The 14,271-nt window shown below is 38.8% G+C and overlaps 1 protein-coding gene across 1 annotated transcript in view; it reads left to right on the top strand.

Moving 5' to 3' along the window:
• The window catches only part of LOC132161669 (kinesin-like protein KIN-7O), a 38,666-nt gene that overhangs the window by 11,080 nt on the left and 13,315 nt on the right, over nucleotides 1–14,271 (top strand). Inside the window, exons 13-21 of the mRNA XM_059571839.1 lie at nucleotides 4,780–4,941; nucleotides 8,156–8,212; nucleotides 9,878–10,141; nucleotides 10,214–10,279; nucleotides 10,470–10,655; nucleotides 10,734–10,838; nucleotides 13,118–13,201; nucleotides 13,322–13,471; nucleotides 13,585–13,698. Coding sequence (XP_059427822.1) covers nucleotides 4,780–4,941; nucleotides 8,156–8,212; nucleotides 9,878–10,141; nucleotides 10,214–10,279; nucleotides 10,470–10,655; nucleotides 10,734–10,838; nucleotides 13,118–13,201; nucleotides 13,322–13,471; nucleotides 13,585–13,698 — 1,188 coding nt within the window. The remainder of the gene's footprint in view (nucleotides 1–4,779; nucleotides 4,942–8,155; nucleotides 8,213–9,877; nucleotides 10,142–10,213; nucleotides 10,280–10,469; nucleotides 10,656–10,733; nucleotides 10,839–13,117; nucleotides 13,202–13,321; nucleotides 13,472–13,584; nucleotides 13,699–14,271) is intronic.

The raw sequence follows: 14,271 nt of genomic DNA on the forward strand, positions 1-14,271 counted from the left end.
TTTTCCTTCACCCTCCGGGTATACCACAGTTGGGACGTGGATATAGAGGAATAAATGGGAGTACCACTCTCTGTCATGCGAGGAAAAGGACGGCTAAGACTCCTACCCATCTCAGCCGCCCCATCGGGAAGGGAAGTAGTCGAGAGAGAAGTGCAGACCTGAGACGAGAGCAAAGAGGTATCATCAGGGGAATGAAGACCCAGCTCAGCCACCCTAAAGGTAGGCGAGATAGTAGAGCCTACTTGAACCTCCACCAGCACAGAGGGAACCGGAACAGGGTCCTTTCCCTTAGAAGACAAGGAAGAATCCTTCAACACCACCAGAGAGGGAGAGACAGCTCTCGGACCAAAGAACCCACGACGAATCAACCCTTTCGCCGGAGAAGAAGGGCGAACAACCTGTTCCTCCCCCCCCGAAAAAGGAACCTCCTTATCCCTGCAAAGAGGGCTCGACGGAGAGTCCACCTCCCACGGAACAGAGAAGGCCTCTTTGAGAATAGAAAGATGCGCCGAATCAGAAATCTCCGAAGACACAGTCGCACCCAGACAGGCTTCAGGCACCGAAGAAAAAGAAACCTCCCAGTCCCTGCGCCACGGGCTCACTGGTAAAACCTCCGCAGAATGGATAGAAACAGCCCCCTGAGAGGACCCATCACCGGCAGACCCAACAATCTCGCCCAAAACTTGCACCGGAGAGAGAGAGAACTCTGCCGGGGAAGACCCATCGTCGGAATCCAAACCGGTAACCTGCAAACTCAAAGAAGACCTAGCCAACGGTTCCAAAACCTCTTCAGAGACCAGAGGAATCCCCGGAGAAGGCACCAAAAGCGACGCACACGCAGAAACAGACTCCAAAGGTAAAGAAATCGAGACCAAATTTTGATTTGAGCCCAGCTCCGAACCCGGAACCGAGTTTTGGACTGGATCCGAGAAATACGGATCCAAGAATAGAACCGGATCCAAATTTTGACCCAATTCCACTTCAGAGACCGACCCGGAAACGCAACCCAAAACAGAATTTGTTAGGCCCAAAAAAGGAACCCTTTTTCTCCTGCGAAAGGGCTTCGAGACAACCCCAGCGCGGACCCGGTCCAACTTATGTTGGATTTGCCCTAGAAGCCTCAACAACCCACTAATACCGATCTTACCCTTCTTCTTCTTCCTCGAACTCACTGACCCAGCCGCCTTCGCCAGAGGAGAAGGCAAGCTCTCCAACGCAGAGCAATCCACAGTAGAACGCAACCCCATACCGTCATACTCCGATTCCAAACAAGATGACCCCGGAAGCAAATCGAGAGACCTCGGGTACTCAATTGCTCTCGCCTCGACGCCCGGAGAAGATCGAAGGACATCCACAAAAGACCTCTCGGAATCGACCCCCAAAGAAGGAACATCCATGCGAAACCCCACCGAAGATGGAACCCCAAGCTCCGCCGTACTAGCCAACTTGAACTGGGCTGCCAACAGTTGCTGAAGCTCTCCCGCAAAACGCAGCCAGCCCCTCCCAAAGCGTCCCTCCGGAAGCCAAATGACTCCCTTACGACCACCCTCAGCCAACACCGATACCTCCAAGAACCTTCCGGCCTTATTACCTCCCCCGTGGACCATCGTGGCCTTATCATCCTCATAGTAAGATTTGGCGATTTCTTCCTTCACCTGTGCCTGAATCGCCGCTTCCACCGTTTCCACCAACCACGACGAACACTGAATGCTCGCGAAAATATACTCCACGAAACCTTTTCTCCTTTCCTCCAGACGAAGGTTAGGACACCCAACCTTTGCCGAAAGGCAGAAGGTTTTAGCTTCAAAAGAGAAGCTGCGTTCCATAACAAGCGCGCCGAACCCTAACGCGCAGCACCAGCCGCGCCACCGCTCGCAGAAATTCAACTTTCAAAAATTCAAATTTTGAAATTCATCCGAATCTAGAGAGAGAGCATTTCTAGAGAACAGCTCCTAGTTCATTTATTGACTTAAGACCCCGTTTGATTTTTGTAGAAAACTTATTTAAATTGAAAAAATCTTTCGGTGTAAAAAGTAAAAGCTTATGCTTTTCCGGAACTACCTCAATATGATATGTTTATTGGAGATTCTAAAATTTCAGCATGTAATATTCATTAACACTTCAATATCAATAGAATTCCTCAAGGCTATTAAGTTCTTCATGTCAAAAACAAAGAATTAAACAAAAAAAGGGGGGGAAGAACCATGCAATTATCCTATCTCAATATGCAAATAACAGCGTATGAAATTTTCATACCTTGACGTGTTGCTAAAAAGGCTAAGATTGGGTCTTTTTATGAGTTTTTAAATGAAATTTGGGTATTTATAATTGGTCATAAAAATGTTGAGTTCATAAGGGCCAAACTTAAATTTTTATCCCCAATATAATATATATTTCTCACTATATATATATAAGTTTTGACTTAAAAAAAAAAAGGTTTTGAGAATTGGGGGTGGCCATGGCCCCTATGGGCCACCCCTGTATCTGTCCCTATTGATGATGATCTTGCGTTTGTTGTTTTTATTAATTTGGGTTAAATTCACTTTACCCTCTGAAGTTTCAGAGGTTTTTCAATTGGAACCCCAATGTTTAAAAATTTGCAATGTACCCCCCTAATGTTTCAAAAATTTTCAATTCAAACCTCCCGTTACTAATTTTCGTCTAATTGGACGTAAATCATCTCACGTGCGTCTCACGTGGGATTTTGATGCCCTCTATTCCAATTTTGCCGTCATTAAAACCTATGAAATTAGGTAATTACTCTCATTAAAAGATTTTAATGAAGGTAACTACGTAATTTCATAGGTTTTAATGAAGGCAAAATTGAAATAGAGGGCATTAAAATCCCACGCGAGACGCACGTGGGATGATTTCCGTCAAATTAGACGAAAATTAGTAACGGGGGGTCTGAATTAAATTTTTTTGAAACATTAGGGGGGTACATTGCCAATTTTTAAACATTGAAGTTCGAATTGAAAAACCCTTGAAACTTTAGGGGGGTAAAGTGAATTTTCCCCTATTAATTTTTATTTGGATTCTCTTGAAGCTACCGAAGCATTTGTCATTTTAATTCTTTACTATTGCTATAAAACCTGGTCAAATCTTCATATATCCTGAATGCTGGGGTTTCATTTATTTAAAAATGCTTGGTGGCATTGTTGATGAAAAGCCAAAACCACTTTCAACCTAATGATTCTGGTATGTGGATAGATATCTCTATATTCTTGATAAAAGCCATTGAGTATATAAATGATAAATATGATCAAATTTATATTTACTATGGCTATAGTGAGGATTTGACTGAGATATAGGCAAGTGTCTTGATTTGTTGCTAGAACAAATGATATTTGAAATATCCGTCATTACTCTTGTATATCGTGATAAATCGACATTTTGACAGACAGTCGAAATCAGTAGCTAGTGGACATTTTCTCATATTTATTTACATTAAAAATGAGAAATTGTTTTTCTAGAATATACTTATAGTTTATGTTAATTTCTGTTCCTTTTGATCTACGTAATAAAATTTTAAGCTCACACTTCTATACAACCTGGTTGTGTTCAGATGGCCAGGTTAACATGAAATGGAAAATTCGGTGTACTGATGGGAGAGGAGACCATATAGCAAACACAACTATGTACATTGGCGGAACTGAATTTTAGGAGAGTGGAGACAAAATTAAAAAATAAATAAATTTGAGGGGTAAACAATTAATTTTGAAGGGTCCATCTCATAAAAGAACTAGTATTCTGATTGCTATCTGTTCGCACCAATTTGTTTCTGTTTTATATTTTTTTATTTGGAGTAAGTCAAACATGTACATGGTGAGGTGACATCTTTGGAACGCTCATCCACTTGCTCTACGGACTTCCAAGTATTTCTTGAAAAATGTATCCACTTATTCGAACCATGTTATGTACATTTCATTTTTCTCAAAGTTTTCCGAGAAGGAATTTCATTAAATGCCAAAAGTTAGATTTTACGACTATCAACCAGGGGATATTGAGACTACTTTGGCACCATATGGGCACAGAAAAATTACTTTCTTTTGTGATTTATTCTTTGCTTGGGTATTTGTGTCTTCAGCATCGTGTGCTGTTGTTTTGAGATGTACTCCCTATCTTGATTGCTTACCACCTTTTGTTTGGTGGCAGATTCATGCAGATGAGACTAAAAGCAGTCTCCAGTTTGCAAGCAGAGCTTTACGTGTTACAAACTGTGCTCGTGTGAATGAGGTTTTGCGCTAATTTTGTTTGCATGCTGCCATGATCTCTTTCATTTGCATTCTTTCTTGCAGTCAAGTTCAAATTTCCTTCAAGATGTTTTATAATACGGACTTACTTTGGGCTTTTGGCTGGTCTTTGCATGTTATACGTTGCTTTTTCTCTGCTTTTATTTCAACTTAGTTCATTGTTTCATGCCAGATTTTAACAGATGCTGCTTTGCTAAAGCGTCAAAGGAAAGAAATTGAGGAGCTTCGAGCCAAACTGCAGGTTTGTCCAATTGTTATAATAGGTTTAGGTATTTGAATGGAGTTACTTATGAAATGTAGGCCAGTTTAACATTTGCCTTGTTTTTGTTGTTGTTCTTTCTTTTTTTTTTTTTTTTTTTTTTTCTTTTTGGGCTTCTTTGTTTTAGGGTTCTCATTCAGAGCATTTAGAAGATGAGATCCTCAATTTGCGGAACACATTGCTACAGGTTTGACAATGTCCATTTTATGATTTTTTATATCATTAGAATATGTGTCTCTTCTAAAAGCTGTGATGCTGGCCTGGCAGACTGAATTGGAGAGGGAGCGAATAGCTTTGGAATTGGTGGAGGAAAAGAAAGCCCAAGCTGAATGGGAGAGGAGGGTACAAGAGCAAGCCAAGAAAATTGAAAACTTAAGCTCAATGGTTTTGTATTCAACTAGGGATGAGAATCGTGACCGTAATAAAAAGGTTTGTACCATGATAAATTTTATGCATAGTTACATTTGTTCTATTGAAATATAAATAAACTACTGGTATTAGAAGTCATTTTGCCTTGTTATGCAGGCCATCAATTTTGAAGTTTTGATTTGTAGGCAATATAATTTAAAAATAATCCTTCTCCCTAAACTCTCTCCTCTTGCCCTTGCTCTACTTTTTCTCTTTCCTCTAGCGGGCGGCGCGTGTAGGCTTGTCCAGCTAGGGTTCGCCTTCCATTCGTCTTACCTGAGTGCGAGGTGGTGTGTTTTTGGCGTATTTTGGTTCAGTTCGGTCTTTTCTGGTGAGCTTTGGTTTGGTTTTGGTTCGTCATTGCTGAGTTCGCCTGGTGTTAGTCTCCGACTGTTGGTGGAGTGCCTATGTGGTGTTTCCTCTCGAGACTTGTTATGCGTTGCTGTTATGGAGCGCCGATTCTCTGTGGAAGCTAAAGCTTTCTTCTTTTCGATGAAAAAGCCTTTCTTGAACATTCGTCTGGATCGAAGGCTGCTGTTGAGGGTTCTTCCGTGGGGAAGGAAGTGCAGATTTTTTCTGGTGGGCTTTTTTTTGGGGCTAATCGTGCTGTGGGTGGGGATTCTCTGTCCTTCGCAAAGGCGGTGCGCGAGGTCTACGTTCATGATGTCAAGCCTTATGGGTCGCCGGTTCTGAAGGTTGAGTTGTGGGGGCTGGATCTGCTTCCAGTGGCGTTGTGTAGAGATGTGGAAGATGGGAGAATGGCGGTGAACTGCTTTGATTCGGAGGAGCAATTGTCTAGGTTGACGGAGAAGAGGATGAAGCATGTCTAGACCCATAGCGGCGGCAAGGTTAGGAAGAAGAATAAGTTAGGGTTTTTTCGCATGTGGAAGAAGATTCTCGTGCTTATTAGGTCTACTTTGGATCGGGTTTCAGCTTTCAGGTTAAGATATTTTGGGCTGGGTTTGAAACCCAAATTCTCTCTTGGGGTTAGATTGAAGACTGGTGGCAGCCAGGCTGGGCCTAAGCCCATGTTGAAGAAGACTTCTTTGTAGGATCACGCGGGTTCTAGGCTTTCATCCGGGATCTCGGATTTTGGCTCTTTGGTTATTGGGCACAGTTCTGGTCATGTTTCGGGTCTTGTTCCAAATCCGGGTTTGGATCCCGGTTCGGATTTTCTTTATCCCCTGGAGTTTCGGATCCTAGAGTTTGTAACATTACGGTGTCATATTGGAAAGATGAGGAGTAGCTTACATAGAGTGGGTGATTTATAAAGATAGTAATGAGTGTTAAATCCCACATTGCCTCGTTATTAGGAGAAATTGAGCTTTATAAAGAATTTTTGAGAAGTTCAAAATTGACTAGTCATTTTGAGGTGATAGCGTAGATGTAGCTAGCGCTTTTCACTAGGTTGTTTTAGGGAATGGCTAGAGATGTAGAAAGGCATGTGCAAGGTTTCCATGTGTGTCAAAAGGGGAAGGGAACAACTATTAATTCAGGCCTGTATCTGCCTCTACCTGTACCAAACAGACCTTGGATGTGCATTAGCATGGATTTTGTGCTTGATCTTCCACCTACCCAAAGGAAGAATGATTCAATCTTGTTGGAAGACCATGGATGCTTCAAACGTTGCAAATATTTTCGTTAAAGAGGTCTACAAGTTACATGGGGTACCTACTTCTATTGTGTCCAATAAAGATGCCAAGTTCCTTGCTCACTTTTGGAGAACTCTATGGAGGAAAGTGGGGACTGAATTGAGTTTTAGTACTTCTTTTCATCCTCAAACTGATGGTCAAACTGAAGTAGTCAACTGAAGCCTTGGAAATTTGTTGGGATGTCTAGCTGGTGAGAATCCTAGAAGCTAGGAAATTATTCTTCCCTTGGTTGAGTTTGCCCATAACTCTTCTCTCAATCGGACTATCAATACTTCTTTTGAAGTTGTATACAGTTCGAACCCTTCAAGGGTCATAGATTTGACACCTTTGCCACTTTCTAAGAAGAGAAACACAAGGCTGTGGAGATGGCAGATTTTATGAAGAATGTTCATGCTCAAATGAAGTCTAAGATTGAAGAATCCAATGCAAAATATAAGCTAGCAGTTAATGTTCATTCAAAGAAGCTTCTTTTCAAAGAAGGAAACCTTGTGTGGGTGGTTTTGAGTAAAGAAAGACAACCTGCTGGATCTTATACAAATCTGAATGATAGAAAAAGTAGGTTCTTGCAAGGTCTCAATGATAATGCTTATCAAGTGCAGCTTCCACCCCACTTCAACATTTCTAATGTCTCCAATGTGAAGCTTTTATTGCCTTACTATGTGGCTGAAGAAGATACTTCTGCTACTGTTCCTAGTTGAGGACAAGTATTCTTTTAGAGGGGAAGTCTAATGCAGAGCATTTTCTATAATTTTCTGTAATGTTTTGAGTGTGCTGTCATTTTACTTGAGTAACCAAGATGTAAGGGTAGCATAGCCTATATTATCTGTTAGAGATAAATAACAGACTACCTGCCTTTTGTAATCAGTTTTTGACAATTGTAAAAGAATTTTTAATACCAATAACAGAGCCTAGATTCGGCTCTCTGTTTCCCAGATCAGCTGTTCTTCTTTAAACCCTACATCTCTCTTTTCTTCTTAAATCAGAAGCTTGAAGCATCACCTCACTGCACAATTTATCTTTCAATCTGAGATATATTTGATGATTTCCTTTAAATAAGATAGAAAATTCTTGATCATAGAATGTACGTTTGACACTAAGTGTTGTTTGGAAGATTGCTTGCCTAGTTTTCACTTCAGAGGTCATTTACTTGTAGTGCATTAAAGAAGATTATATCAATTGAAATTTACTGTGGCTCTATTTGTGTTTTGAACATCCTACAGGGGATGTCCATCACAGCAGCTGCTGGTCAAAATAAGAGAGATTTAAATACTTGCCTTAATGCTATTTTCACTTGGTCATAGATAATCTATTTGTGTTTCATAAATGAACTAAAGAGTGGCACTTGTTTCCATGGAACCAAAGTCATGACCGGTTTTAAATCAAAAGGTGCCAAATGTTCTTTTTGCAGTATTGATTTGTTGGTTACTTGTCTTGAGAGTATTATAACAGTAGGCATCTCTATCCAATGCTCAATTGCATTTTGTGCTCCCTTTGTGCTATTATGAATCACCTTTTTAATTTTCACTCCCTTCTTCAATTTCTCTCTCTGGTTCTTGATAAGCTTTCCTTTTTCACTTCTACAGGAGAAAAGGCGGGATACGTGGTGCCCAGGAAATCTTTCGCGAGAGGTTCTTAGGGAGGTGAACTCTTTTTTTTTTTTTTTTTCATTCGTGAAACTGTAAATTACTTTCCTTTTTCTTTAATAAATTTATCATATGTTTAATACTGTACATAGTATATATTTCTGCATGTGCATTTATAACAACAAAAATGAATTTTGTGTCGAAGATATGTGGCTGAGGTGATTTAGATTTGATTTCCTTTACACACATTTTCTCATTTATTGTAATTCCATATTAGGGTGTGTTGCTTCTCTATTTAAGTCGGTGTAGATGTATCATTGTATCATCGGGAAATAATAAGAATTATTCCTGATCTTTCAACTTTTTGTGGTGCCTATCATATTATTGTTGTTATTTCCCATGTGTAAGTAGACTTTGTTAAGCACTAACGAGATTTTGATGCACAAATGCAAATTACTTTGGGCAGTATAAGGAGTGACTTTGATAGGTTACAATGTTAAACTCTTCATGTGCATTGGGAGTATATATCACGGGATCATTGATTTTTATTTTTGGTTGACATGTGTGGATGTATGTGTAACATGTACAGAGTTGATATGATCATGCAAGAGCAATTTTGTGCCATTTAGGGAGTGCCTTGATAGGTTATATTATGAATTCTTCCGCTAACTTCAGTGTGTATTGGAATCAATAATGGCACCATCAATTCTGTGTTCCTTTTTTCCCCTCTGTCTCTCCGTGTGTGTACACAAGACAAAGTTGATATGACATTGTAAGAACTACTTGGATTATGTAGAGAGTGCCTTGATAGGTTATTATGTGAAATTCATAAGGTGATTTGAGCGGATAGGAGTCTAATGATGGCAACAGTGGATCCCTTTCTTTTATTACTGTTTTTATTATTATTGTATTTTTTTTTTGTTGACGAAAGACTTTTGTGAGTGGGACTGCAGTTTAGTGGTTGATAAATTGCTTTCTTCTAGTCATCTATCACTTGACTTCTAGGGTTTCCATGTTGATAATCTTGGTTTTTAGCATCTCTCTTTTGAATTCAAGACAATTGTTGATTTCCTTATAACGGAAGATTTTCACAAATACGACTGAAGTGTCTTCCCTTGTCTGTCTGTGAGTAGTGTCTTATAATTCTGTCAGTGTAATTGATCACTGATTCCAGTCCATCCAATTCCAACCATTGCTAGCTGATCTCTGTTTACTTGATCATTAACAGAAAGGAACATTTTGAGTGTACTGGTTCAAGCTGACGGCATTCTAAGCATGGTGAGGGAAAAGATGGGATTTGCCAAAGAAAAAAAAAGGGAAAAATTTAGAACTTCAATTTGACAAATTTAAGTTTTTGGACTATGTTCTATGTCACATGAACATGGTAGTCAACAAAAAAGGTTTCATGAACTGGGTATGGACGTCATGGGTGGGTTTCTATTCAAGTGTTGGATTAATTTCCACCATTTTAGAGCATCAGACAGCAATACTTTTACCCATGTCATATATTGTAGTCATTAGCGTAGCTGGGTTAAGGGCTTGGGTAAACAGATTCTACGTGTCATACATAGCTCAGGCTACATGTTATAAAGAATACTGACGACTCTGGAAATATGCTTTGTTGACCTATTCCTTGCCATGTACTCTAAAAACTCTGGCTGTTCAGTTCAATATGTCAAAAAATGGACTACTTAGCTAATACTTATCTCTTCTGCAATTTAGGCATCTTTCACTGTCCAATCAACAGCTTCTGGTGTAAAACCTAAGAGACCCAAGCGTGATATGGGACCACTTCTTCCTTTTGAAGAACTGGTGAATGAAATTGAAGTTGCTTTGGATGACTCTTGCAAACAAGATGAAGATGGTAAACAAGATGAAGATGGTATAAGTAATGCACTGGAAGACTGCTCTCTTCCGGAGCCATGTGCTTTACTACATGTAACAAATAGGCGAAAAATGCCACTCAGGAACAAAAGTTTACCCATGGTTTGCCACACACCGTTTCCTCTCCGTTTTCTTATACCTGGTTTTGGGACCTAATTTCTGCACTTCTGGCAGGCGGACAATGAGTTAGAGGAAATGCAAGTGGAATATGAAGATTTATTTTTAAAATTTGAGACTCAGGTTATTATTATTATTATTTTTTTTAATTTTTTTTTTCTAATTTATGAATCATAATTTTCTGAAAAGCAACAAAATGTGGCCACAAATACGTATACACTGGAATTGATACTTTTGTTCTTTTTAAGGCATTAGCAAATTGTGGTTCCTCTGTTTATTAATATTATGTTTTGTTTTTAAATTTTTGGTGCAGAGAACTATGGATGAGATACAAATTGATTTTTTAACCAGAAAGCTTATTAGGGCTAATTTTTGTTGGGTTGAAAAATCAAATGACTATTCCATGTATCATATCAATAAAGATTCTGTTACTGGGGACAAAAATGTTAGTATAAGGGAGTCGGAGGCTATTCTTGTGATCAAGCGGCTTCAAGAGCAGGTTTATGTCAATTTTTATTTTTTGCTTACCCTATAGGTTTCTTATTTAATTTAATTTTCGAAACTGTCTATATCATAGATTAAGATGTTGGAAACGGAGAGGTCTTCGAGCCAGCAAAATTTGGATAGTATTGTTGAGATGGCGACAGAACAGAACATATGCGCTAGGGAAAAGTGTGAACAGGTAATCATTGTCTAAATCATGCATGACCTTGTTGTGTGATTTAAGAGTGAATACATGTATTAAAAATTTGATTGAAGTCATCTAGAAATTTGAAGCTTGAGTCTGTTATAGTGATAAACTTCACTGGATAATGAAAAAGTAAGTGTACTCCATATGAATTGTAATGAATACCTTCAACCCCATATGAGTTCTCAATTATGCTCGTCATGTTAATTTTCCAAATGCTAAAGTCAATGCACAAGGCAAGCAATTATCCTTTTATTATTATTATTATTATTATTATTATTATTATTATCATTTTATAAGTAATTCAATCTTGTTAGAAAATCACAAAGAGGTGCAACCCTAGTACACATGAGGTGTTGCTATCCATGTGTATAAAGCGTTGAACATAATCATTTTCAGCTCTACCACCAAAGTTTCTATGTCTTCAAAATTTCTTACATTTCCCTCTCTTCAAAGACATCACATTAAAACAATGGAGATGTGGTGGAGGCCTTGGTCTTGAGGTATTATCTCTTCAAGGTCCAAGGTCCAAGGACCAAGGTTCCACATTTCATGGGTGCAAACAATCCTTTAGGGCCACACTCCCTGGTGAAAAGCCAGCGATTTAACCAGTTCTGTGTAGGAAAACTTTTGAGGGTGCGGTGCACGGGACCGGGCTTTACTTTGCAGGGGTGGGTCCGAAGGGCCCTGCCTTGTAGAGGTTCCCCTACATCAAAAAAAAAAAACAAAAAAAAAACAACAAAGATAATCTCCAAACATATTCTATCCACGTCTCCTTGCCTTACTTTGAGAGGATACATGTCAAAGAAAGAGAAGATCACATCCACCTCCCAATCTTGCATGGGTTTAGTAAAAATTATTTTCTGTTGAATATTTTCATCTCGAAATTGCATATAATTTGCCACCCAGGCATCATTCAAAAAACTGAACAAGTCTAGGTAAGATATCTTTAATAGTTGATCTCCACATCACACATCATGCCAAAAATTGACTTTTGACCCATCACCCAATCGTTGGTACCTGCCTTTATTCACCAGAGAACTCTCATCTTAACTTTTTATTTTGCTCTATTGGATTGTCAACAGCCTTATAACCAAACATCCTTGTTTCTTTGAGTAGATCAAGATCATATTTGCATTGGGAGAGGAAGATACCATGTCTCAATCTTACGACTTCAATACACTAAAAGTATTTCAAATTGCCTAAGTCTTTTATCTCAAATTCACTAGTCTATTTTTTGTCAACCTTTATATTTCCTTATTATCAGCACCAGGCAACTCGATTCAACCTATCGTTTTTCATTTAACCCTAAACGACCTGTCATTTTTTCACTTCTAGAACTACCGTTGTAGCTGTTAGAGAACACGCCATTGCCACTAAAACTTTTTTATGAAAGATAAGAAGGAAGAATTCTTATTTTTTCTTGACGATTCAATGATACATCTACACTTGTTTATATATAGAAGCAACACAAACCAATGTGGAATTACAATAAATGAGAAAATGTATGGAAGGAAATCAAATCCTATAATAAAATCAAACCATATCAGACGCATATCTTCAACACCTTCTTGGGCACTACCTAGATAATATTAAAGTCTAAAGAGAGGAAAGAACAAGCGACACTGATCCACCACTATTACAAATTGGAGGATGGTTCGCTGTCCCACCACTATTCTTTTGCATGCCACCAGTCTAATACTTCCTTTTTCCACTCTGTAAGATTGTGCAGTGTTAGAATTTTACCCAACTTGTTGGCCAATTAAAGGAAGCCACTCTAGGTTGGAATTTCGCCTACCAAATTCTTCTCAAAGGGAAAGAAGAATCTGCTCTTTCTTAGACTCTATTAAGTTCTTACCTCAACATCCTTGTCCCTATATGGAAATCATAACATCCTATCCTCTCCAAACCCTCAAAAATTATTAACACATGGTAAATCAAGAAAGGATACCAAGCTTCCAACTCCGAGTCTTGCACCACCCTAAGAAGTGGTGAAAATAATACACAATAGTTTTTGGATTTACTGTAGATTTGTTTGTCTGCGAAGTAGTAAATTAAGTGTCTGTAGTATATCCATATAATTCTGGAGCTAAATATGGATAAGTAGTTTCTTTGTTTTGTGTGTGTGTGCCTCTATCTGTCTCTCTGTCTGTGTTTGTGTCTGTGTCTATGTGATTCTCTCACTTTGTTGTTTTAGGCGTTTTAGGTTTTGTTCTTTCTGTCTTAAGCCACATTTGGATTTTTTATTGGTGAACACTGTTTACTTTTCTTAGCTCAATGACGAGCTTCTACATGCACGGGAAGAGGCTAGGATGGCTCATGAGCAACTTGCTTTTGGTGAATCTGAGAGAATTGATGTATCTTCTGCTTCTCTGATCTCTTACATATTTTTGGTTTTTTGTTATGTTATTATTGCAAGTTGTATCTATCATATATGCAGATTTCTTATGAGAATGGTCTTTATTACCTTCATTTAGGATGGGAATTCCGATTTTGTTATTAAGCTTTCAGTGGAAGTCCAAGAATTGATGTCAGAAGTCAAAAACTCGAAAGAAGTAGTTGAGATTGCCTCATCACTTACGGATGAGGTTTCCAAGAGTTTTTCTGACCTTATTGATGTGTTCCTTGTGAGTACTCTTGAAATATATTGTGAGGACTATTTCTAAGTTCAACTAGCATTGCAAATTAATTATTTTCAATATTTTGTTTGCTGTTATCATTCATTTTCCTTTTGATGCAGGATTTCAAGACTTTGATCCACCAGAATTCTCTACAACAAAATTCAATTATTGGTAACCATGAGAAGTTAACTTGTCACTTGAGCCAAAGAGTTTTTGGCCTTGAGAATGAGAAGGTGCGGTCTTTTGTATACTTTTGGTACATGGGAAATTAGAGAACCATGGTCGTGAGCGTGTGAGGACGTGGTTAGTTGAGGCAGCGTGTGTGTGGGTGAGCAAGTGTTTGAAACAATAAGGCCCAATTTGGTTTGCGGAATAGACCTTTAGATTGGACTAGCTAATCCTAGGTATAGCTATTTCTTTGTTTGATAATACTCTATTCCTAAGAATAGTCTATTCTCATGGGACTACTAATACCATACACATAGGGTTAGCTAAGCCACTAAAAAATGAGTGGCTTAGCTAATTTCCTATGGGATTAAAAAAAAACCCCACCCTGTCACAGCCACGCCGTCTCTCAAACTGCAACTCTCTCTCCTCTCTTCGATCTCTCTTCTTTGTTTCTTCTCTATTTTGTTCTCTATCTCTCTGTTTCTCTTTTCTCCGTTTCTCTACAAAGCAACGATTTTTCACGCCTCTCTCTCTTTCTCTTTCTCTATCTCTTTGTTTCTTCGTTTCTCTACAAAGAATTCTTTTTTTCATCCCCCCCCTCTCTCTCTCTCTGTTTCTCTATCTCTCTCTCCATTTCT

The sequence above is a fragment of the Corylus avellana genome, chromosome ca9 (genome assembly GCF_901000735.1).
Source record: "Corylus avellana chromosome ca9, CavTom2PMs-1.0".
Taxonomy (NCBI): Eukaryota; Viridiplantae; Streptophyta; class Magnoliopsida; order Fagales; family Betulaceae; genus Corylus; species Corylus avellana.